Source organism: Ambystoma mexicanum, chromosome 1q (genome assembly GCF_040938575.1).
Source record: "Ambystoma mexicanum isolate Mex_15411 chromosome 1q, UKY_AmexF1_1, whole genome shotgun sequence".
Lineage (NCBI taxonomy): Eukaryota > Metazoa > Chordata > Amphibia > Caudata > Ambystomatidae > Ambystoma > Ambystoma mexicanum.
In genome coordinates, this window is record NC_090922.1 from 298,608,483 (window position 1) to 298,634,913 (window position 26,431).

Consider the following 26,431-nt stretch of genomic DNA (forward strand, 5'->3'; position numbering starts at 1 on the left):
AAGTTGGGTACTTTGATTATTTGGGGATTAGATTTGAGGATTGGCTGACCAATTGTTGAAACCGTAGGTTAAGCTATCAAAATACAGTTGGGCTATTTCTATTTTCCAGAGCCATGGAATTACGGCTATCTCGCCGGCTATGCAGCTGTTTGACAAGTAGACACTACCAGCTGTATTGTACGGCGCTGAGATATGACGTTATACTCCCACAAAAGGTTCATCCCCTATCGAGAATATTTTTTTTAAGAAGTTGTTGTTATTAAAAAGAAATGCCCCAACCTCATTGATTCATCTGGACCTTTGAATATGGCCTGTAGCCGCACAGATTGCCCTAAAGCCAGTACTGCATTTCTCCCTCAGGGTCAGTCGTTTCTCAAAGAAACGAGCTGGGGGTAGATCTCTGTCTTCGGCTGGGGCTTCCCTCTGGAACAGCCTCCATGCACTCTAAAACTTGAGGAGAACCATCTCTGGTTCCGGAAGCACCTCAAGACCTTCCTCTTTGCTTCTGCCTTCGCCCCCCTCTCCCCTGCTGATTCTACTCTCCCTCGGCACCATGCACCTGGCCACCTTCTTTCCGCCGGGCCCAGGTACCTGCTCCTCTTGCCACCCGCACGCACTGCCTCCGGGCCACCCCTTGCACTGGGGTCCGTATCTGTACCCATACAGCCCCACTGCTTTTTTTTTCTTCCTGCACTTATCAGACCTACCCAGCCTGCTGCCTTAAACCCAGCACTTGCGACTTGCTGGCTGCACTCCCTCTGTTTGTTGCCTTTTTATTAATGAATTAATTATTATTTATGTTTTTTTTTCCTCCTTGGTCTGCACTCTCCTTTTGTTCCCCCTTCCATGCACTTCTCCCCCTCCCCCTCTACCATGCACTTGCACGTTCTCAATGTCACTGGGCCTAGTAAGATCGTTGTTTTTGTTTCTCCCCTGTTCCCCTTCCCTTGTTGCGCTCTGAAACACTTGTGTATGAGCGCAATAGAAATAAAATATCAATATCAATATTGGGTGAGACTCTGGTCTTCTCCTGGTTTGATCCCCTATAGAGACGCACTTAGAGACTTTTTGAAGTTGGATGGTGCTGCCAACTGTGGGTGGATGTGGCACGTGAAAAACATGTTAACTGGGTTGAATGCAGGATTCCTCTGGAGTAACCCCACAGAATGTTGGCACGTTTTTAAAGTTGACCTGAAAGCAAAAGCTAAGATTATTGCCAGGGTGAAAATTGAGGTTTCAGGCCGTGCTTTGAAGGAAGGTCCAGAATTCTTACCCATTAGCATGATGGGGAGCTGTAAGCATATTATGTATGCTTCAGACTAGAGTTTTTATATACTGCATATTACACTTGTCTATGGTCTGGTTCTAATTCTGTGGTTTCCCCCTTTGTAGAGCATCTAATGTAACCCTATTGCACTTTGTTAATTAGTTCTGCCACACTCCATTTGAGACGAAGGTATTTGAGGCCCATTTTGTTGGAGCCGATCATAAGAAATGCACAGGATGCTATGTTGTTTTTAGCTTGTTCACTGGACTGGAAAGTTTTTTTTTTCTCTACAGCCAGATATGTGCATCATGCTTGGCTCCGAAGAAGTAGATTGCTGTGTACTGTGTGATTATTGTTGGGTATCCTCGTGAGGCTGCAAGCTTGCTCTCCTCGCAGAGGATTCCTAGGGAGGAGGTATTATCTCCAGGCGGTTTTTGTAAAAAAAGTACATCTATTTGTTCTTTTTTTTAAATGGTTATAATATGTGTTTGTTTTAATTCTATTTATTAACCTCCCTTGTACAATCATGTTGTTGCTTTTTGCTAAAGGTCAATCCGAGTAAAGCTTTTCAAATGAATGGCATAGATTCTAATAGATTGGTCCCAAAGTGCTTGCTACTCTGCTTCATAGCACTGATGACTTTACTAATATCCATTTCAATGGTACCAAATGTATGAAACCTCATAGGATGTAAAACCTAAAATGCTCCTTCTGGAACTTGAACATATTACCTGCAGGTTGAAAGCGCCACAACTCTGTGAGCTATCTGTCCAAACATGAGCTGCATAGATGTGGATGATTAGTGACAATTCGTTTGGTCACAATGATGGGAGGAGCTGTAGAACGTGTCACTGGGACATTAGTTATGTTAAAAGCAAGTGATTGCATTTCCCCCCCTAATGAGGCAGATCTGAGCGTGATGGGCAAAGCGGAAGGGTAGTGATCACTTGCAGAGAGTCATCGTCTATTCAGCAGGGGACCAATCCTGAAGGCTTTGATGCTGCAGACCAGCCTGCTGTATTCCTTCTCCCCTTCAGCCTATGTGTGTTGTAGCTCGACATTCTATTACTAGGGTGCATCAAACAATTCGCATATTAATCTTGCTATACTCCAGTTATGTGGCTGTGTGCATATACAAGTTTGTTAGCCTATCACTTCACCTGCACTCGTTTATATCTGCAAGGGTCGTATTTTCATTAACGCCTGATAATTTCATTTCTTTTAATAATTTGAAAATGTATCTGTTCATATTCCAGTCTATTTGTTCTCCTTTTTTTCACACGTACTAATCGACTTTTACAAAAAATTGTTATGGATTTCCTATATTCAATAAAAGTATGTATATCAAAAACACGTACGTTGTGGGATCTCCTTAATGTTGTCCGTGTGAGAAATAAAGAGGTGAAAATCAGCCCTATTTCGCAACTAACATTCTTTGGCATTGGTTTAGTATTCGTGGCTATTTCACATTGGCTTTAACGCGTCGGGACCTCATTGATGTGCTACACTCTTCGCTGTAGAGAAGATTAATTAATTATGGACTTGTACACATTATCATACAGTCGATATTGCTATGATGTCATTGTTTTGTTGTACAACTCATTCAGGAGCCGCTGATTCTTTACGTGTGATTTATATGTCTATTAGATTTACTTTCCAATTGTTGTTGGAGTCACTTGATTGTCCCTTCTTTCGCAATTCTGATTGATTTAGATTATGTCTCCAGGCATTCATTTTCATTTCTTTTTACATGCCTTTGACGTCAGTGTGATTCATGTTTATCACTATTTGCATAGCGAAGGCTCCGTTTTGTTTCAGAGGAAATGCTCCTGTACAATTCTTCAACCAGTGCCTTAAGTGGCACTACAAAATGAGCCGGGGCTCATCAAGGAGGCGTGGCCTAACGGCGGGAGTCCTGCTGGCCCATTAGGCCACGCCCCCCTGACGAGCCCCAGTTCAATGGTCTCCTGGCACCCCTGCCAGGAAGCCTTTTGCAGAGATCAGCACCCTCTCCCCGATCAGCACCTTTCTAAAGGTTTGCCTGGCAGGGGGCAGTGCCTCGCCTATTTAGCCTTTATGGTGGCACTGGCCCTCGCCAGCTGGGGAGGGGCAGTGTCACCATTAAGGCTGAAAGGGTGAGGCTGCTGGAAGCCGCCATTTCCTGAAGAATGAAACTCCCGCAAATGCGCGGGAGCTTCAGGATTTAGAAAACAAGGCCTCTGCTTCCAGCGGCCTCACATTTTCTCCATAATGGTGGCATCCACAGACATCTCCTGCTTGAAGGGATGCCTCCGCAGGTGAGGCGCCACCATTATGGCATTTTTTTCTGAAGCCCGAAGCTTTCGCACACGCGCAAGAGATTCATGCTTTAGAAAAAAATCCCTTTCGTGTAGTGTCCGGGGATGCCAGGGCAGATTAGTGGGCCCCGACAGGGCCCCGCCTCAAAACGAGATTTTGGAGCCTGCCCGGGGCTCTGCCCCAGCAGGCCCCTACCCACTTAAAGCCCTGTCTTCAACCCTTCACAGCCTAACACATCCTTTTCTCTTCCACCGGACCAACACGAGACACACGGACATGTATGATGTGCTAGCAGAGGCCATACATTGAATCCTAGTGTTTCAACCACACGTCCCTCAGGCAGCTGCCCTGTTCCTAAGTGCACCTGTTTTTTTTGATGGGGAGAAATTAACCGTAGCTTTTAACTTGGGGACTGGGCTTCGCTAACCGAAGCACACTATGCTTATTGCTCTCCTTCAAACATCATACAAATAACCATTCGGCCCACAAGGCAACCGTGATGACGAATCAATATGAGGCCCATCTTCCTCCTTGAAACTCTAAGCCTGGAGAACAAGCGCTTGGCTTCTAACAAGTCTCAATTTAATTTTGTTTGATCAGTGAGCGATAACCCATCTTCTTCCCTTATCCTATGAATAAGGAGGACATCTCATTGTCTGAATGATGGCCTGATAACTCAGCACGCCATCTCACTTCTCACTCACAATTCTCTTTATTTTGGATTTCTCTTCCTTTGGGAAGACCCCACTTGGCCTGCGTTCGTTTTTGTTGTTGTTGTTGGTACCACACCCAAAGGTGCCTGCCAGTGAAGTGGTACTGCAGAGCTTTTAGGACCCTGCTCATAGTTTTAAACTTGATCGTGAAAAGTGCACCGATTTTAGAAAATACATTTCTTATTTATTGTGCCATGCCAACACCCCTGCATACATATTTAGAATTATAAGTATTTTCCATATTTTTTAAGAGACACATGCATAGTAGTACAGTATTTTTGATATGTGTCCCATCTAGGCTGGTCTAGAGATCTCTTATTGGTGAATTAATGGCACAAGTGGGGATGACCTTCGACTACTGTACTTTGGGCACTGGCTTTTTAGGTATGAAACAGATCAATACAACAACACTTCCAGTTTGCTTCTTTGTGAAATCAAAACTGCCTTATTCATGTCCCCTATGCATAGCTCTTGCCTCTTAATCGCCCCAAACTTTGTTTTCTGCCATAATGATGCCAGGATTTATTGCTTGAGAAATCCCCCCGACAATAAAAGACCACTCTCAAATTACAATTTTGTAGTGCAGTGATCTTGATGGATTTGCAGTTCTATATTAACACCTCTAGTTTGACATTCACTGCAGCGAAAAATACAGACATGAGTTGTATCCTCTATTGAAGGTAATCATGTACCCAGAAGTATACATATTTTCTTGCTTTTGCAGCCGCTATTTTTGCAAGTTCTCACACTGCTGGTGAAAGAAGAGGCAGCCAGACACATTTACATATGAAGGATAGGGAAAGGCCTCGCATATATCACACCACTCCTATACCATTTACTAACCATTCGTCAAACAAATTTGTGGTTTTGTAAGACTACCTTCCCATAACTAATCCTCAAGGTGCCTTAGAAGTTGGGCTCATGGAGTATAATGAGCAAAAGATTCCCAGAATGCCAAGTGAAGGGCTAGGCTTTGACACTTGGGCTGATTTCTTTTTTTTTTAATGTGGTGGTAATAGTTGGCACTGATCAATGATATTTGATCCTCTAATATGGATTACTGTGATCACTGTAACTTTCCACAAGCTGGAATTCTACCGTTCATAGTAACAGGAAAGATTACATTTTACAGCTGGGTGGCATGTCCCCTTTCTTTACTGTGCTTTTCCTTTTGTGATTCTTCCAAAGTACTGCGGGCTGTGTCATGATGCTATTTCTATAATGAGGGCCAACACCATCTCCTGACCTAGATTGTGCTATTAAATTCCTGCATTGCGATCCACGTGCCAGCTCACTAAGCTTTAGGTTTGTATTTCTGACCTTGTTTTGTTGCAATTACCCACCACGCTCTTAAGTGAACTGTGTATTCAGAACCGGATTGTGCTTAGCTGACCAAACACTTCTTTCCCAGCCCTGGTCTTTCATTTAACTAAGTAATAGGTTTAGGAATGTATAGCCTGTTGACCTGAATGCATGGAAGTGGACTTGATCTCGTCATACGGTTGATTTGTAAAAGGAAATCCAAGACTTTAAGAATAAGCCCTTGTGTAATAGTCATCTGTTGACAAATTGTGCTACATAACGTGGTTCTGTATAACGTAGTCTTTTCAAAATTGACCAACGGAATCTGCAAATAACTACGGGCCTCATAACGAATTTGACATTTTTTCCTGCGAAAATAACACCAAAACGCCGCAAGCGCATACGGTAAGCATGGAGTAACTGGAAGGTCTGCATGATGTACATTCATGCAGCAGACACTGTAGCTATTCCCCATTTCGGAGTCCCACTATACTGCATTGGGGGAAATGCGATAATACCAGATAGGTTAAAACACATCCGCTAATATTTTTTTTGTGGTGGTATTTACCTCGACACAAAAGCAGGCAGAATTTTTGAAAATGGGTCCTACAATCTGCAATACATCATGTTTGACCGTTACCGCAAAACTTGTATTGAGGCTCTTTCGTCAGTCCTAGGTTGTATTCTCATTATGTTCATATCGAATATTATTTCTGCTTTTCATAATTACACACACAAACATTTCATTGCACTTTATTCAGTCTGCAAAATAGTTGAAAAATGTCTCGGAATGTATCAGGCTGTAAAAACGGAAGAGAGACTGTATATGAATTGTAGAGATCGATTTTATGCTGTTTGTACTGTCAGAATTGTTGTTTATAAGTTACAAGGATCAATTGGTGAATTTTAATAGGCTATATCCATGCTTCATTCACATTTTATTTCAGCTTGAATGTACTGGATGATCTATATGTATATGATTATGTTTGTGATGACAGATTTCTGATTGAACTAAAAACAAATAATAAATAATCATTATTTCATAGCCTCTGACACATGACCATAATAGCCCAAGATACAGCACTTATTTCACAATTTAGCTTTGCATTCGTTTTTTTTTTTTAAACTTCTTTTTATTCATTTAGCGTGGCAGCAAAAAAGACAGGCGAACATCGCCAGACAGGTACAATACAGGAACAATAAGTATACAGTGCAGGTAAACAGGGGTTACAACACAGATGTGTACAGCCATTGGGCACTTTCATAACATAAACAACACGAAGTCCGGGAGCTATGGTGGAGGTGTGAGCCCTGGTCGGTGGGGAGAGGTGGCTAGGGGAGATGTGGCTGGTGTCGCGTTCAGATCTGACATATAAGATCGGAACCTGAGCCAGATATTCCTGGGCCTAGAGTGAGTGGGTTGTAGGAGAGACCAAGTTTCCTCCGAGTCCGAGGCCCACGTGACCGCTCTTAGCCATTGGGCGTGCGTGGGAGGACAGGGGCGAAGCCAGCACAGCAGGATGGAGCGAACAGCAAGAAGCATGCAGAGGCCCGCTAGTTTTCTGGAGTTCCGGGGGAGGTCCGGGAGGTCGTGAAAGAGGCATACCACCGGGGAGGGATTGATGGGGTAATCGAGTATGGCTGACACTGTCGAACAGACCGCTTCCCAAAACTGTGAAAGGCGAGGGCAGGACCAAACCATATGAATGTAATCAGCCGCATCGTGGCCGCACCTAGGGCAGCTAGAGGGGTGATCATTGGACATGTGGTGCAATCTGATCGGGGTATAGTGGAACCTATGTAGAATTTTAAACTGTATCAATTTGAAGCGGGAGTTGAAGGACACCCTGTGTATACGATCACATAAGTGCGCCCAACGCTCATCAGACATTTCAACACCCAGGTCCACCTCCCACGCCCGCCTCAGCTTAGTGAATTCTGGAATAGATCTGGATTGCAGCATAGTGTATAGTCTAGATATTTTACCTCTAGTGGGTGAGGGTGAGGTGAGCTCCTCAATGATAGGGTCATCCGGTGGTAAAGCCGGAAACATCGAATAATTACGCTTAAGGGTCCTGCGAAGAGATGAATATTGGAGCCACACACTCCGGCCTCTTCTCAAGGACAATAGGAGGTCGGGCCACTCAACAAATATTCCCTGATCGAACACATCACGCAGCAACTCATATCCCGACTCAGCCCAGCGCTGGGCCATGGCCGATGGTACCCGTGGGACCCCAGGTAGGAAGTTCCAAAGTGGGAGGTTTCCATGGAAGATGTGAGTAATACCAAGCAATTTCCACGTTTTGGCCAGTGCCAGGGATGTGCAGGTAACTGGGCTCTGTGAGTCCAGCTCCAGAAGGGTGGGCTGTATCAACAGGGAGCGAATGTCGCGGTCGCAGACCGCAAGCTTCTCGAGTTTGACGTGTGGGGGGGGGGGTCCGTTATGTCGAACCAGTAGGATGTATATTGAATTTGGGATACCAACCAGTATTTAAAGAAGTCAGGGGCGCTGAAGCCTCCGTGAGCCATGGGGGTAGATAAGGTGTCCAGTTTAAGGCGGACCGCGCCCGAATGCCAGAGAAAGGAATTGACCGTGCGAGTCAGTTCCCGGAAGAAACCATCTCCCGGCCACAGGGGGATGTTAGCGAACTTGTAGAGTAACTGGGGTAACACCACCATTTTCAGTAGGCCTATCCTACCTGCAAGGGATATTGGAAGTTTGTCCCAGGCTAGGACCTTAGATGACAAATATGTGAGATACTTTTGATAGTTCTCGTTGAATGTCAACGCTTGATGACGTGTTATCTCGATCCCCAAATAGGTGAAAGTAGACTGAGCCCATGTGAACCCCAGGGTGTCCGGGGGGGGGGGAGGGTGCATTCTGTAAGAGGGAAAAGTGTAGATTTCGAACAATTCACCTTGAGGCCAGAGATCCGACCGAAGTGCTTGACGTCTTCCAGTATTGGGGACAAATTGACAGAAGGAGAGCGTATAAGCAGCAAAGCGTCATCGGCGTATAAGGACACTATGTCTGCCTGGCCCGCAGTACGGAGTCCTCTATGTGCGTGAAATTGACGGAGCATGTCAGCGAAGGGCTCTATTGCTATAGCGAAGATCAGGGGAGAGAAGGGGCATCCCTGTCTCGTCCCTCTAGCGATCCCAAAGAGGGGGGAACAATGGTCACCTGTACGGACCCTAGCCACGGGGTCGGAATAGAGCAAACTGACCCAGGAGAGAAAAGAGGGGCCAAACCTACAGCTCTCAAGAACCCTCCACAAGTACCTCCATGAAACCGAATCAAACGCCTTCTGCATGTCAAGGGTGGCCGCTACCGCGTGTGTCTCGGGATTTATTCTATTAATTATGTTGAAGAGGCGTCTAAGGTTCAGGGAGGTAGAGCGACCGGGAATGAATCCCCCCTGGTCCGGATGGATGACAGATGGCAAGAGGGGAGCTAACCGAAGTGCCAGTGCCTTAGCAAATATTTTGACATCGCAGTTTATAAGTGAAAGCGGGCGGTATGAACCGCATTGTGAGGGGGGTTTGCCGGGTTTAAGAAGTACCGTGATTGTGGCTTCACGGAGAGAGGGGGGGGGAATACCCCAGCTTCAACCGACTCCTCCCAGAGAACTAACAGGTGAGGAAGCAAAAGTCGTTTATAGCGCTTATAAAATTCAACTGGGATACCATCCGAGCCGGGGGCCTTCCCCGAGGATAAGGAGTCCACCGCGTCAGAGAGTTCCTCAAGCGTAAGTGGGGAATCAAGAGAACCCGCAGACTCCGGAGAGAGAGTCGTCAAGGGAAGGGTATCGAGGAAGGAGTCGATCTCTACCGCTGGCACCTCATCAGAGTTGGAATATAGGGTTCCATAGAATTTGAAGAATTCATTGTTGATGTCTTGTGAGGCGACAGCCATAGAGCCATCCGGTCTCTCAATCCCAAGTATATGTGGGGACCCCGTCTCGTGACGGATCAGCCTCGCCAGAAATCGGCCTGGGCGCTCACCCTCCCCGTATCTCCTTGCCATGCCAGGGTTATCCAAAAATTTTTGCTCGCGTTCCGCCAGGGATCGGAACGTATCCAGCTCTGCCCCGATGTCAGCCAGGGTTCCCGGAGTGGAGTGAAGTGAACATTGGGCCTCAAGGGTCGATAGCTTGGATTCGCTCTCTGCTAGGTTTCTACGGATCGATTTAAGAACCCCGTTCTCCTTCGACAGCGCCATCCCTCTAATGTAAACCTTGAAGGACTCCCATAGAGTGGCCTGTGATGTTACCGATCCTGTGTTTGTCTCAAAGAACTCCTCGATAGATAGCTCGAGCTCAGAACAAAATTCCGGGTCTAGCAGGGAAAAGGGCTTCAGTCTCCAACGCCGGGTACAGCCAGGGTCTGGCCCCCAATTCATGGTAATGGTCACTGGAGAGTGGTCAGATAGGGACCTGGGGAGAATCTGTAGCTGTGTGACATTCTTAACCAGAACATTGGAGATCACCCACCTGTCAATACGGGAGTAAGAATCATGGACCGAAGAATAGAAAGAATAAACGCGGGAATCCGGGTAAAAGAACCTCCATGCATCGACCATGGCGAGACGGGGAAGAGACGATAGCGCAGCGTAGGCTGCTCTAGAGAGCTGTCGAGGCCTGGACCCAGACCTATCGAGGGTTACATCAAAAAATGTGTTGAAATCCCCCCCCCCCAGAGGATAGGGACAAGGGGGAAGCTATCGAGAAGGGATGAGACCTGTACATAGAATTCTGGATCATCTATATTGGGGCCGTATATGTTCAGTAGGACTGTCTCCCTATTTTGAAGAAGCATAGCATGAAGCAGTACATATCTGCCCTGAGGATCTATGTGTGAAGAGATGAGAGTGAACTTGAGACTCTTATGGATGAGGGTCATGACCCCGCGGCTTTGGGAAGAGAAATCAGTGGAGAATCTGTGGGGGCCCCATGATTTGGCAAATCTTATGTACTGTTCCGTGCAGGCATGCGTCTCCTGTAAGAAGAGAACCTTGGATCCATGACGCTCGGCCAGTAGCAGTAGCTGCCTCATCTTTTTGTAGTTACCCAACCCCCGAACATTCCAGCTCATAAAAGTCAAGTCGCTCCCAGACATTGAAGTGAGAACAAAAATATCAGAGAACGTACCAATAGCCAGTGGGCCAGTTTAACCACACTGCAGTAACAGTCATGGAGTACCATATCGCGGTCCGTAATTGCTACCAACGCCAAGCTTTTTGTAACATAACCCCCAACATGTTCCACCCCCACCCACATCCCCCCCCAAACAGAGGGATGACAATCCCAAAACCCCCCAACAAAAACCAAACCAGTGGCATCAGCGCCTGGGGGCCTGCAGGCCGAATTGGCCGTGTCTCTCCGGGCACGGCAGGAAAAGTGAAATGAAAAGTGCCAACAGTGAGAACTTGTACGTAGCTTGGGCGGAGATATTGCACATGTTAGTGCGGCATGTATTCATGACAATGATCATTTTAAACAGATTACAGAATATAAAACCAGCGTGACTCCAATATAGGAAGGTGGCAGGATGCAGGCCCTCCTTGACCGGGCTGGAGGGTAGCAGTAGGATCTTGGACAAAGAGGGGGTATTAGCCTGGGAAATGCTCGTCCAGGAACTTGGAGGCCTCTTCTGGAAGAGTGAAGAAGAACACCCGGTTGGCGTGCTCCACCCGGAGTTTGGCGGGGTAAAGCATGGCGTATTTAACTGAGAGATCACGCAGTCTGCGTTTTACCGCCAGGAAAGTCTTGCGCTCACGTTGAACGGCCACAGAGAAGTCTGGGTAGAGGTGAATCCTCGCACCGCCCAGTGAGAGCTCCCCCCTGAGCCTCGCGGCCTTGAGGAGGGCATCGCGGTCACAGTAATTCAGCACACGGGCTATGATGGGCCGAGGAGGAGCGCCGGGCTTGGGTTTAGCCGTTAGGGCTCGGTGCGCACGCTCTATGGAAAATTGCGGGGAAAGTTTGGGTGAGTCGAGGAGTGTCAGCAATGTATGTTCAACAAAGTCTTCCATTGATTCATGAACTTCGTTCTCAGGAACGCCGATGATACGAAGGTTATTGCGTCGTGATCGGGATTCCAAGTCCTCATTCTTCCTTTCCACGTCGAGGACCCGATTGGAGAGGGCAATGACCTCGGAGCGAAGAGCCCCCAATGCATCTTCAGCGGAGCCCACCCTTGTCTCGGCCTCCGCTACCCGGCTATCCGTCCTCTCAATATGGGCCTTGATAGAGGATATAGTGCCGTTCATATCATCTAGTTTTGAGTGGAGTGCGGTGAAGCCCTCCCGGATAAAATCCATCATGTTTTGGGACTCCGGTGCTGTGGTGGACGATGACGCCGCTGGAGCCTGCTCGGTGGTTTCTTCCGGCGGTCTCACCGATGACTTCGCGAACAGATTGATGGAGCTCTGTCTCTTTGAGGCCCCCTTGGTCATCCTGGCAAGGTTGGAGTTCCAATAGAGTAAATGGGGGGTCCCAGCAGCTCAAGGGGGTAAGGTACAGGAATCTCGCGGGACGTGATTTTCAGGGGGGAGGTCGGCGCCTGTAGGCCCGTTGTGTTGGGACCATGGCGGCACGTGAAGACAAAGTCAGGAGAGATTCAGGTGAAAGTGACCCGGGGGCCGAGAGCAGTGGTATGTAGTGGCCGCTGCGGGGGCCGGGTGGTAGTTCAAGCGAGTCTGTAGGATGTGTGGGGAGGAGCCCTGATCGACCCCCCAACGAAATGGACAGGCTGAGACTCCAGATCAGCGATATAAAATGAGCCAAGTCCCAAGGATTTTCAGACCATGGGGTCCCTGAAAGTGGATAATGATAATGTTGTGGATGACTGGGTCATTTTGAGAGATTGCCAGATCCGCAGGGGAGAGGGGCCCCCAGGCGGTGTAACTCCGGGGCGAGGTCGACCGCGCTGGGCGAGCACCAGCACACAGAAAGGTGGGCCCCAAGTCGCTGAGGCCGGCGCTACCCCAACGCACCACGTACCTTATTGGTCCCGGGGCCCTACAGTGTGTGTCAACAGGGGGAGCACGGTGCTAGGTGTCCAGGGGAGCACCGCCGCTCGACCCCTCCGCAGTAGTGTCTCCAGCCGTCCGCCCCCACGTCGAGCAGGACCCCAGTCAGGAGGGAGCCAGATCACAGCGGCGGCGAGGGCACACCGCGAGGCGGCGCCGGGATCGACGCGGCCGCGGCTGTATGTGTGCCGCCCCTCCGCGATGGCAGGATACGCAGGGTCTGGGCTCCGGGGGAGGCCCCACAGACAGTAGTCCCCCGGCGGGGGCAGGCGAGGATCCCCGCTGGAGCTTGTGACGGCTCCAGCCGTTCGAGAAGCCCGGCCCGACTCGCAGCCGAGGAAGGACGTCGGCTAGAAGCCGCCCTGTAGGTGGGGGAAGGGTGGATAGATCACTGGTTCTCGGGGTTCCCGGCCCCGTTCAGCGCCAGGATTCGACCCAGATGGAGCTCGGGTCGTCCTTGATCGTGTCGCGCCCTGCGGGGTCCGGTGCAGATCGAAGAAGGTGCCGCAAGATAGGATCCTGTGACTGCCTGCCGCGGAGAGTCACGTTCAGGCGGCCATCTTGTTCGGCGCTCAACAGCGCCCCCCGCTTTGCATTCGTTTTAAGTTGGTTTCTCACATTTCTTTGTTTTTAATCTGTGATTTTAAAGAACATATATTAGTAGATATGTAAATCTTTCCCCTATGCATCGTCTTTAGCTAAACGTGACAGACTTGTTTGGGAGAAATTAGTGCCTATTTATTCAGCCCATTCAAAACCGCCATGACATATTACAGTACTTGCCCCCTTCAATATCGGGGCTGAATCTTTTTGAATTCTTACTATATTACATTTTAAGATACTGTCACTCCTCCTACCCTTTCACACCCAGCTGCAGATCTGTCCCTTCACTTGCATGCATGTTTCCAGGCTTGATTTTCAAGCCTTTTTACATGTGACCTTGCATGACTTGCGTGGAGTTCTTTCTTTTGCTCCACTCTCTCTTTTCGCATACCCCTCCCCTCAACTGCCTTTTCATTAATTCATCCCTCTCCTACATTCATCCCTCTCCTACATTCATCTTTGACTGTTTTTTCTTTTTTCATCTTTCTTTTCCTCTCTTTCACACAGGTATCAATCAGATTGCATAATCCCAACTTGCATGAAACTGTGCCTCCCCATCCTTTTCAGCTCTTATTTTGTTTAGGATGTAATGCTCTGATTACTTACTGGTAATCTTCATTATTCCTAGTCCTACTCTTCCTCGTCACAGTACTTACCTCATGAGGCCCCTACCTCCGACACAGGACCTTCTTCTATTTCTTTAAATCCCTTTAACTCCTCCCCCACATCCACGTCACTCACTTTCATATTACCAAGCCTGAGCATGTGACCTTCCCCGCAGGGAGGGTCGTCAGTACGGTGACGAGGAAGAGTAGGACTAGGAGCAATGAAGATTACCGGTAAGTAATCAGAGCATTAGCTCCGCGTCCACTCTTCCTCGTCTCAGTACTTACCTCATGAGGTATACCAAAGCAGCAATGGGGAAAAGGTCCCAATGAGACACGGAGCCAAAAACAGTGCAGCAAAACACACACCCACAATAACTCTTAATTCACAATCCCACAGACAAAACTCCAACCCTGAAGGAACCAACCACAGAGAGGGAGAAACTCAACCCATAGTGGTTGATGAAAGTGCTTAGACCAGCCCAAGCGGCAGCCATACAAATCTCTTGCAGAGAAACCCTCTTTGCATCGTTCCAGGAAGCCGCCAAACCCCTGGTGGACCGCCCCTGAACGTGCGCAGGCACAGGCAGGCCAGAAGCCACATAGGCCATGGAGACCACAACACGGAACCACATGCAAATGGAAACCACAGATGCCTTATGCCCAGCCCCAGCCGGACGAAAAGTAATCAGAACACTATCAGATCGGTGGAAATGAGCAAGCCTAGCCAAACACTCCAACACTGCCCGCCGGATATCAATGTTATGCCAAGACACCTTCTCTGGCGTTTTCACATCATGAAAGAAGGCAGGGAGAACCAGATCCTGAGAGGTGTGAAAACCGAGAAACAACCTCACGGAGCAACTTCGGACCACACCTCAGCACCACCGAGTCCGGCAGCACCCTCAGGAAAAGAGGGTGACATAACAGAGCCCCAATCTCCCCAAGCCTACGGGCAGAAGTGATGGCAATAAGAAAGGCAGATTTCAGTGTAAAATGTTTTATATCAATCTCGGAAATGGGCTCAAAAGGAGGACCTTGAACGAACCATACGACGAGAGGGAGATCCCAAGGGGGAAGCCCCTTATAAGTACAAGGACGAGAAGAAGAAAAACTCCGTAGCAACTTCCCCACCAACACCTCCCCATCCAAGTGACCATCAGAGTCCCCCAAAGGAATTTAATGGAGGCCCACGACAGCGAAGCGGAAAAACCGCGAGGCCCTTGTCAAAACCCCTTCTGGAGGAATTGAAGGATAGCAGGGAGGCCAGAACGCAAGGGAGGGATCCCACACTGCCCATACCAGTCTCGGAAATGGCCCCAATGCCTGCTGTACGCCTTCAGAGTGGAAGGCCTAAGAGCATTCATTATGGATTCGACTACGGACCCGAGAACCCCTGAGAAATCAGCATAGACCGTGCAATAGCCACACTGCCCAATGCATTTGGCGGACTTCCAACCGCAGATCCCCTTGAAGGGGACAAGACTACTTCGGAACCAGCCAAGGTTCCTGGGACCGAAGCTCCAACAGAGAGGGGAACCAACACCATCGGGACCAGAACAGAGTTAACGACAACACAGTCACCCTGTACACTGTGATGCACTGAACCACCGGGGGCAGAAGGGGAATAGGCGGAAAGGCATAAAGGAAACCCCAAGGCCACTGTACAGAGAGGGCGTCCACCCTCACAACCCCCCCGGCCTGAAACCAAGACCAGAAGAGGGGAACTTTTGCTGAGGCCGGGGATGCAAACAGGTCTAGAACAGGGGTCCCGAATCTGACACAGATCTCCGCAAAGACCTGGGCCGACAGGACCAGTTCCGCAGAGGAGTGAAAATGGCGCCTGAGAAGATCTGCTCGAACATTGTCCACCCCCTTGATATGTGTGGCCACCAGAGACACCAGATGCGATTCCTCCCAGGTGCCTATCAGAGCTGCCAGAGCATTCAAGGAGCGTCCATAACCCCTTTGGCGGTTGCCATATGCCAAGGCCATTGTATTGTCCGTTCGGACCAAAATCGCCCGACCGTCCAGCAACCCCTTGAAGTACACCAGAGCTCGGAGAATGGCACACAACTCTCGCCAATTGGATGATCGACGGCTCTCCCCAGATCTCACAACCCTTGAGCTGAGAGGACCCCCAATGTAGACCGGCCCAACCCATTCCGCTGGCGTAGGTAGTAAGAGAGGCCACAGGAGGAAGGACCATGGACACCTCTCAGCCTGTAGATTTGGAACCCCCAGCCACCATAGCAGGGAGACCCACAGCGCTGGGGACACGGAAATCAAAGCTTCGAAAGCTGAGACGTCGGGAGCCAGTAGGAGAGAGGATAAAACACGAGGGGACGTAACTGAAGACAGACCCAAGGAACTAGAAAACACGCAAGACGCCACGTGCCCCATAACTTCAGCAACAGGTGAGCCGAGACATACTGCTTTCTGAGAACCCTGCCCAGAACAGTCAGCAAGCGACGGACCCTCTCTAGGGACAGGAACACCCTCTCCATCCCGGGGCAAACCAGTGCCCCAATGAGAACTCGATCCTGAGAAGGCTCCAGCTGAGTCTTCAGCCAGTTCACTATCAAACCCCAGTCCCGCAATGACTGGCAGACTAAAGGGAGATGAGGCAGGACAGCCTGCCGACAGGACTCCTCGACCAACCAATCGTCCAGGTAGGGAAAAAAATCTGCACTCCCTGCAGATGCATATGCACCACCAGGGGAGTCACCAGCATGGAGAACACTCTGGGAGCCGATCGCACCCCGGCGGGAGTACTGGGAACTGAAAACGCTGTGATCTCATCCAATCCCCCCTGCACAACATCCAGAGTACGTTCTGCAAAGCCTCCACGTTGAAGCGTTCCGTCCGGATGAAGCAGTGCAGGGCCCCGATACACATAAGCAGATGACGCATCCTAGAAGGCATAGGCACCAGGAACACCCGCGAGTAGAAAACCTGACCTCGAACAGGGAGAGGAACGGGCAAGACGGTAACCCAGAACAACAATTCGGAGAGAACGGATCCCATGGCCAACTACTTGGTCTGTGAGCTGGGTACCAAAGTCCTAACCATGCAAACCTGGACAGGAGGAGACAGTAATGGCAACTGAGAACCTCCTCCGGAAGGAGCCCAGTATCCAGGAAGCTGAACCCCACCAGTCCCATGCACCTCAGAGAAGATAGAGACGAGGAGCCAGGGAAAACCGCCAGTCACTGCATTTGCACCACAGTAAAATCACAGGACGTTGAAGCAGGCCTGCACCGCAGTGTAACAGCATGCTTGTCAGCCCCCAAAAAGATCGGACCTATCAAAAGGAAGATACAGGACAGCCCGGTAGTCCAGCAGACCATGGCCCCCTCAGCCGACAGAGGACCCACCAGGCTGGCGTCAATGGGCAGAGTACTGTCACCAAGCGGGGCAATGCAAGCCATCCCCGCTAGAAGACACCAAAGGCAACCCCATACCTGGGGTATGCCTATACCGGAAAACTCACAGAAGAAACAGCCCCCTCCATCGGCACCAGGGGCTCTGAGAACCCCTTTAAGCACAGACATGTGCCACAATCTGCCATATTACTTCCACATTTCTGAGAGGAAGCGTGAAAGCAACACGTCGGCAGCAGAGGATTTAGGCCTTAAAATAAGAGACACTGGTAACCCCTTGCATGGCCGTTACTTCCATGATGCATTAGCAGTTTCCATAATTCCATGCCGGACAAGGGAAAACAAATACATCTCCTTCGTCTGTCCCCCGCGCCGTTCAGAGGAAGAGGACAGGACAAGGTGCCTGCGTCCATGGTAAGCACAGACACAAACACACCACTAACTTGCCACCTGTATACACAGCACAGGACTGAGAGGTGGCTTGAGCCCTGCATCATGTAGCTGGCAGCCCCATTCTCCACCTGTCGAGCCAATGGGTACCCCTCCAGAAGGCACCAACCAAGAGGGAAAAACCAAACAAAACAATCCCCTAGGCAACGCTGCATCAAACAGGAAGCATGTCGTTGCACGGCCCCAAAAGCAGGAGAATCAGGGCACAAACATTCACAAAGCCCCCACCTCCTTACCGCATCCCGGGCCCTGCAGGGGTCGGGCCGTGTTGCCCTCGCACCGGCCTACAAACTTGCAAAACACAACCGGGCGAGGCACCTGCCTCCGTAAGGCACACCAAGGAGCCGGCATGAATGGGACACCAAGATGGCCATACCAGCAGGAGAGGGGAAAGACAGCAAGCACAGAGCCCCCTCCCCTCTCCTTACCTTCCCCCGGGCCCAGCGGGACACGGGACACAATGCCCACGCTGCGGTCCGGAGCCCAGCAAAGAACCGAGCGAGGCAATCCCGCTCAACCGGGACCCCAAGCCCTGCAGGGGTACCAGGAGCAGCGCCGCACCAGGGGGCTGGCAATCGGTGCTCCCTGGTGCCCCGCACCGGGAAGAAAAAGTCCTACCTGCCAGAGGCAGGAAAAATTAAACTGAGTGATGTGGATGTGGGGGAGGAGTTATAGGGATTCAAAGAAATAGAAGAAGGTCCTGTGTTGGAGGCAGGGGCCTCATGAGGTAAGTACTGGGACGAGGAAGAGTGGACGTGGAGATAATGCTCTGTATTTCTATTATTGCACATCTTCTGTTTATCTTTTTTTGCATGTATTCAGAATGTTTTTATTGGGAATAAACATTAATCTCACGATTGTGATGTAGCAATTTATTTGAGGATTTCTATTTTTCAGAGCTTTCGTCATTGGGGAAGCAGAGCCAGGAAGCATATGAACCTGATGATTAGATGCCTTAAAAGCACTTGCAGGCGTTTTCTGCAAGCACATCTATGTGAGAGTGTATCCATCTCCGCATCCAGCTGGTTACTCCTGGGACAGTCTGTCTAATCCTGGCACTAGGAAAGAAAACATGTCTGCAAAAGGACCAAGTCTGGTAAAGATAGTTTCTTAATCAATTCCTTGTGTGTGTTCTACATTGGTTCATTTGTTATAGCATACCCTCACTGGCTCATTTGTGATGTGCTGATGAAATGTTTTGCACACCAACTCTGGCCTCTAAACTCTGACTCTAATGCTCCCAAATGTAATTTATTTCATTCAGAAATGTGACTAGAGTGTTGAGGTTGGGCGCCGCTGGCTCCTGCGGGCTATTATGTTACATCATAACTAATGTAAAGATATTTGTGCACCTCTGGGCGCACATATGTCTTTTTACTGTACCTATGCTTCATTTAATAGTGTGCATAGCCTAAGTTACACACGTGTTTAGGCTTCATCATCTTTTTGCTTGCATTGTTTGAGTACTTTTGTGAATGTACAGCGCTATCTAAGTTAGTAATGTCACCATCTCGGAAAACACTGTAAATTAACAAAGCGTACTTGAATAATGTTCCCAGATCTAGTTAATATATTCAAAAGCTTAGAAGTGTGTGTACGTTAAGCTATGCACACTGTAAGTAAACCATGGTATCAACAGTAAGACAACAGCCACAAGTGATCACAGTTCAAGGGTGTTTATTGAACTTCAATTGAAAAAGGTTTGGAAACCGCCTATCTAATCCTAAATCTAAAGATGGGAGAAAGCTACGACCATCAAATAATAATAACACAGTCCTAGTGGTGTCTTGTCAAAATAAAAGGGTCATACTAATAAACCTATTGCCAATCCTTACCTCTAAATACAAATAGTGTGGGAAACAATGTTATGCAAAAGAAAAGTGTTCAAGAAATGGTATGTCAGGATATTCAAGCCATTGGCTTCCCTTCCTCACGTTTTCAGCACAGGAAAAGGCGGCTCACTCGAGCTCTGGCTTCTCTAGCATGAAGGTGCAGTTCAAAACTTCAACATCATGGCCTTCTGTGCAAAAGCCTCTTTGCCATTCAAAGTCTCTTTTTTCAGAGGGCCTGACGCAACAAACAATAAAGTACCTTTCCTTTCAATATTTCGCATGTACACAATTTTCTTAGGATTTTCACTATTCACCTCGGATCCCCCTCTGCCGTGCTCAGATCCACTTTAACACAAAGTTCTCAGGATTTTCACGTACACAATTTATCAGGTGTTTCACTGTTCACCACGGATCCCACTTCGCCAGGCTCAGATCCACTTTGACACAATCTTCAATTAGTCTCCCTCTGCCGGGTTCAGACCAATTTATCTATTTTAACACACATTCGCTTTAGCATGAAGTTTTCAATTGATCTCCCTCTGCCGGGCTCGGACCAACTTTATCTACTTTGCCATAAACCTTCTTTACTGTATCAACATTGAAGACTTTCGATTGTGCTGAGGATTTTACTTGACCCATTGCAGGACCACTTTGATTCACAATTCCTTGCCTTTCTTTCACTTTTGCCACCTCTCAGCTGGATACCTTACAGAGACCTTTGAATGAGCACACACATGGTGCCGGACCACTCTGTCGAATATGTCGTATCTTGGTTTCAAAAGTTCAATCACTCCAGCAGTTTAAATTTACTCAGGCTTCCCTCAGTCAGGCTCAAGCCTGTGTTGGTTTCAACAGTTCATTTTAGACACCTTCTATCACAACTCCCCTTTCTCTTTCTCTGTCTTCTAGAACTACAGGTTCCTGAATGCACCAGTCACTTTTTATGATAATTACTGGAGATGTCAGAAACCGGACTCTCTCTTTGTACACAAGAACTCTTTGGTTGGCTTGGCCTTCCTTATTATCAATCTTTGCTTTACGTAGGGGCCTCCGGTGCTGGCCTTGCTCCTCCCCAACTCTGTTGTTCACCTGGGAGGGAACCAGGCAGCCTCCAGTTCAATGTAGGGGGGAAAGGGTTTGGAAGCCTTCACTCTCTGCCTAGCAGACCTTACCGGGTGCTCCTGCTCCACATCCGTCCCTCCACCAGTCAGTCCTGTGCTGAAAAGCATCTGAGGTTCTGCTCTCTGCTTTGTGGCTCCCCTTAACCAGTGCTCGGTCTGGTCCACTGCTTTCTCCCAGTGCTTGGGCTTCTGGTAGGGATCCTCTGCCATCCTCAGACTCCTAGTGTCTCAAGAGCAACTGACCCTTCTTGCTCAGCAGCCTTCCTTTATACACCTGGCAGATGTTAACAGAGGTTGCAGCTGTCTGGTCAGGGTTGTGTCTGCCTGACCTTGCCTGACTCCATTAGTGGGACAGCCTACTGTCAAGGTGTGATAGTCGGTTTTCTGTTTCCCAAGGGTTTTTTCCTTGGTAATCTTTGTACTCTTAGTCCCTTTCTTCTTCGTCTCAGTCCTTGGGTATTTCAATAGGGGAATGGGATTATGGGACTTTTGGTGTTCTTCAAAAATGGGATAAAGATATTGTAGATTTTTGTCAGGAAAAGTGTTTTGAATGTAGGGTTGTTGAAAAGTGGGTTTCGAGGAAAGAGGGGTACAACCCATGTTGGAATTTAGAGATGGTCTTTGTTTTCCCTGATGGTTTCTCCTTTTCCTTACAGAAAGGTACTGGGGTATGATGGGACTCTGTTGACAATGTCCCACGACAACTTAGGCAATGCCGGTTAGAGGTATATCACAACGGGAGGAAAGCCAAGTCTCGCCCAAGGGCGTGTCTCCCATAGTCCCCAAGGACACCCTGCCCAGGTGATCCTCCCTCGATTGTCCGCCACAAGGGTTCGGACCTTCCTGTTTGCTTCTGCTTTCTCTCCCCTGCTGAAGTCCTGGCTGATACTGAGACTGCACTGGTTACCTGGCCACCCTTCTGATCTCAGGCCCAAGCCCTGCCAGTTGCACGCCTGCACTGCCTCCCTGGCAACCCCTGCACCTAGGGGCTGTTTTCTGTATCCCTACAGTCCCCCCACCAGCACTTATGTATGCACTTGCCCTGCACTTGCCACCAGCTGGCCATTCTTTTATTTATCTTGTTATTTTATTATCCCATGTACTGCACTTTCCTCTCCCACACTGCACTTTCTTTTTCCCCCTTCCCTTGCACTTGCACGATCTGAATGACACCTGGCCTAGTAAGATCGTTGTCTGTCTTCCCTCTGTTCCCCCTCCCTTGCCCTGCCGCGCCTTGAAACACTTGTCTAGAAGTGCGTTATAAATGCCATATCATATATCATATCATATCACATCATATCATATCCAAGAGCGATGGCCACCTGAACAAAGGATCTCTGGGAATAGCTTGGGAAAAATGCCTTAGCTTTCTCACAACACTATGAACATTAAGCCTACACACACTTTAGAGTAGTTTCATTGAAGTCCTTTTACTATATCTTTGCTTAATGTTTTATCTAGTTAATCTGGCCTGGCTATTTTAGACCAAACGTAGGCCGAACCAGGGAAATGGCCACTCAAAATGGGGGAAGCAGTCATCAGGATTCTTATATTATGTGGCATGAGCAAAAGGACTCGAGCAGAGAAAGGGGGCAGGGGCGCTAGAAAAAGGGCTGGGTGAGAAAAGGGGGTTGACATAAGTATTTTGTTGGATGGTGGTGAGGCGAAGTGGGAGAAAGATACGGTTGGTGTTACTCTGGCATTAGTGGCAGGGAATTATAACAGTGGCGCAGATAAGGGCATGAGGGCTGGTGCGCATGACCTTAGCCCTGCTGGTGAAGCAGCACCTTTGCCAACAGCATAGACGGCGACCAGGGGTGGGGCACACCATCCCTACTGAAACTGCTTCCTCATGCCACCATTTCTTCATTGATTCCGATGACTGCCCTGCCTGACTGCAGCTACGCTGCACAGATCACCATCGAGTGCCTTAGATGCGGCTAAGATGAGTAGCCGAAATATGATTTTGGCCGACTTGCCTTATCTAAAATGGTCGCATTGTCCAGCGTGGTTTCTTTTTATCTGGTTGCCTAGCAACTAGCACCGCAGTACCGTCTTCTAGCCAATGGAACTGCTGCAAGGCATAATCCGGCCCCTGCAGGCAAGGCCCGCAGAGAAGGCCCCTGTCTGTGCCAGAAGTGCGGCAGGGCCTACAAGACCTGAGCGTTGCCTCTCCACCTGACTTCTGGACCCCACCGAAAGATTTACCAGATCCCCTTGACACTCGCCACCCTCACGGACGACCAGATCTTGCATGCCGCCACCCGACTCCTTACATAAGTGAGTCCTGCTTACAGTGTGTCTATCCTAACCACCGTAAGGCACCATAAATAAACATGTACCTGGACTCTCCAATTGTGACTGCATGTTTCTTAAGTAGCCACCTTTGCAACATTAGGCAGGCTTTCCCTGTACATGTAACTCGACTTTCCAAATGTAACCACATGTTCTTCACACGTACCTGGTCTTTCAAATTGTAACCGCTTGTTTCTGAAGTACCCACCTTTGCAACATTAAGCAGGCTTCCCCTTCTCATGTACCTGGACTTTCCAAATTTGACCGCATGTTACCTGCAGCAAAGTGTACTAGCAAAACTTGTAACTCAGATACTTTCTTGTAACTAAGAAACTTTCTTGTAACAGCACATCAATGCCTCCATTTGCCTAGCATTTCGGTGATGGACTGCCCCTGGGCAGGACAACGGCTGATATGCAGGAGAAATGTCTTCTCTGTGAAAAGAACAGTGAGCTAAAGACTTGGTTGAGAATCTCCCAGGGGCCATCCACCCAAGAACAAGTCAATGGGCTGTGTTCATGCTGGTAGAGAGTTTCCAAGACCCCCTCTGTTTTGATAAAGGACATGGTTTAGTTGTTTTTTTGCAGTGGTATTTTGAATGATTATACCATTATTTAAAAAATGTGTCTCCTCAAAATTTTCTTTAGTTCCTAATATGTTTATTTTTCTTTGCAAGTCTTGAGCCCTGAAGCTGCAAGGATGTCATTGGTGCATTATTTGTTTCCCTGTGTGTTTAATCCCGGTTCTTCACATTTTCAGCTGCTTTGCTCGTTAAAGAAATCTGAATCGGTTTGGGATTTTCAGAGAAGATCTGTTTGAATCTGAAAGTATGAAGACACCCGGGTACTATACCCAGTAAATACATTCTCATCTTGCAAACACCCTTTTCTATTTAGAGAATTTGTGGCAATTTAATTTTCTTTTAAAGTGATTTAGAAGAAGTATAGGAATCTTTTGAGTTTGCTAATCACCCTCTGTTATTTGTGTACTAATGGTGAGATTTAGAATGCTTCTTCTGGTTGTTGATGCTGGAAGGCAGATTAGTATGCATTAGCCCCTCAAGGAGCAGCACTCTCTCCAATTCTGTTTAATGTCTATATCAGATTTCTTCTGTTTCTTCTTCAATCTTATTGGTTTTGCTATTATTCCTATGCGGACGACACCCAGATTCTGGTCCGTTTAGACCGGACTCAGTCTGAGACTGCTGATCGACTGAGAAGATGTCTTTAGGTACTAGGGAGTTGAGTGACATCCAATTGGTTAAAGCTAAATGCTAGCAAAACTGAGGTTTTGGTTGTTGGGACCACTTCCTCCCATTTGTTTCAGACGGCCAACTTTTGGCCTTCCTCTCTTGGCCCCCTACCCATGCCCGTGCTATCTGTCAGAAACCTGGGGGTCAAGCTCACTGCCTCCTTGGCCATGGAGGAGCAGGTGGCGGCAGTCTGCAAGACTGGCCATTTTAAACTCAGTGTCCTGCGGAAGGTTCTTCCTTTTATTACCACAGTTTGCCAAGCCCCGGTGGTGGCCGCCCTAGTACTCAGCGGATTGGATTACTGTAATTCGCTCTACTCGGGGCAGCCTCTATACTTAATTAAGCGGTTACAACTTCTCCAAAACGCAGCAGCAAGATCCATCCTTCGCCCCCCTTTTGGAATTTGCAGGTCCCCTTTACTGAGCCAATTGCATTGGCTCCCCGTTGAGGCTCACATTGTGTTTAAGTCCATGTGTATGGTTCATTGGGCCTTCTACAGGATTGGAGCAGAGTATCTGCAGGCCAAATTTGTACACTACTCTCCTACCCGGTCTCTATGTTCCCAGTCAGCCCACCTTATAGCTGTCCCGCGGTTTAGGCGGGCCCACTCAGGGGGTCGTGCCTTCTCCGTTGTGGCCGCGAATGCCTGGAACAAACTTCCCATTGCTCTATGGAGTACCGCTGATCATCTTGCTTTTCGGGGGAAATGAAAAACTCTACTATTCTAATTGTGTAATCAGATTGATACCTCCTTTATGCCACTAGCGCCATGATGCCGTTGGCGCACGTGCGCTTTAACAAGTTCTGATAACATAACATACTAGAAATGTTAAAATATTGTTTGGAACATAATGTCTGGAAACATGTCTAAACCCTTCCCCAATGCCTTCCTGTGGCATGTCTAAGATATGAATTAAGTCTCCAGTCCCTGAGCTATCATGCCGAATGGAGGGTATTATCTCTCCATAGGCAGATAATTGTCCTTTAAGACAACTCACTATATGTTATCCACACGTTGGAAATACTATCCAACTGTGACTGTCTTGAAAAAGATCTGACGGAAACCCAATGTATGTAAAAGGGCACTTGAAAAAATCTGACTGGATTCAAACAATAACAGAAATGCAGACCACTAAATTCCACCAGTCATAGGTTTCCAGGCAAGATATCTAAAACATTTCCCTAATCCTAGGTATAGATCGGACTTTCTGTTCTAACTTGATGGGTCCGACTTGATGGTCGTGCAGTTATGTAATGCCTCCGTCCCCAAGTACCGCTCGAGCAGAATGTAAAATACTGCCCTAGCAATCTTTGAGGCCACAGGTGGGAGTGTTGTCGTCAGCCTGGTACCGGGAACGCCGGAAGGACCCCTGAGTGCTGTAAGGCAAAGGGTTATAATCAAGGAAACACCCAAAAAGCAATTGGCAGAGGGAGCAGACAAGATGCAGTGACACCAGCTTACCTAAAAGGGGTGGAGTATAGGTAAGAAACCTATGCAGACTGCAGGGGAACCCACAGCAGGCTGAGATGATGTACTTGGCACTCCTGAAAACACCTGGTGGAGCAAGAACTTGATCCGTGGCAAAACTTGAAGCAATCCGAGGTTTGCAGAAACAGAAGGGTAATCCAAAAGCAAGTCCAGAGTACAAACAGGTGTCAGGTGTCCGGGAGATCAGAGAGCATGCCAGAGTCCAAGGGTAATCCGAGAGCAGGTCCAAAAGGTAACACCTGGCAGTCCTCCGTAGAAGTAGCTGTGAAGCAAAGTGTCTTGTTTGCCGGCTTCTTTTGAAGCGGCGAGCGGTGTCACGTGATGCATCACGTGCCTGCTCGCACGCGTTACGTGGAGCGCAACGCGGCCAGCGATTGGGGCTGCGGTACTTCCTGGTATCCTGGCGTCGCCGGCTGTGCAGGAGGCGCCATGGCAGCCGCCAACGTGGAAATGGCCGAAAAGAGGCGGATCCGCCCAACATGGTATCCCGCCTGCCGTGCTTCCCCTGCTGATGTGAATGGAGAACACGACGGCGAGAAGCGCCTGATGGGAGAGACAGGTGTGAGGGGGGAAGTGGGAGATGGGGTGTGTGAGAGGGCGTGACACTTTCTTAGATTCCGGCTGAAACTATTGCTGATGAGGGAGATCCTTTTTTATGAGATATAAGGAACAATATGAGGACAATCTGTGTCTGCTGTGTGGTAAAACTTATCTGCAAACCTTGAGACACATAATGTTGGTTTGTGATGGCACAAGAGAAATGAGAACAAAAGTGTTCTCAAAAT

General features: G+C 48.5%; 1 protein-coding gene across 3 annotated transcripts in view; it reads left to right on the forward strand.

Moving 5' to 3' along the window:
- The window catches only part of LOC138527531 (uncharacterized), a 1,006,733-nt gene that overhangs the window by 56,988 nt on the left and 923,314 nt on the right, over positions 1-26,431 (forward strand). For all 3 annotated transcript variants that reach the window (XM_069638786.1, XM_069638780.1, XM_069638792.1), the window contains exon 2: positions 18,555-18,753. In XM_069638786.1, the coding sequence (XP_069494887.1) occupies positions 18,730-18,753 (24 nt within the window). In that variant the 5' untranslated portion in view covers positions 18,555-18,729. The remainder of the gene's footprint in view (positions 1-18,554; positions 18,754-26,431) is intronic.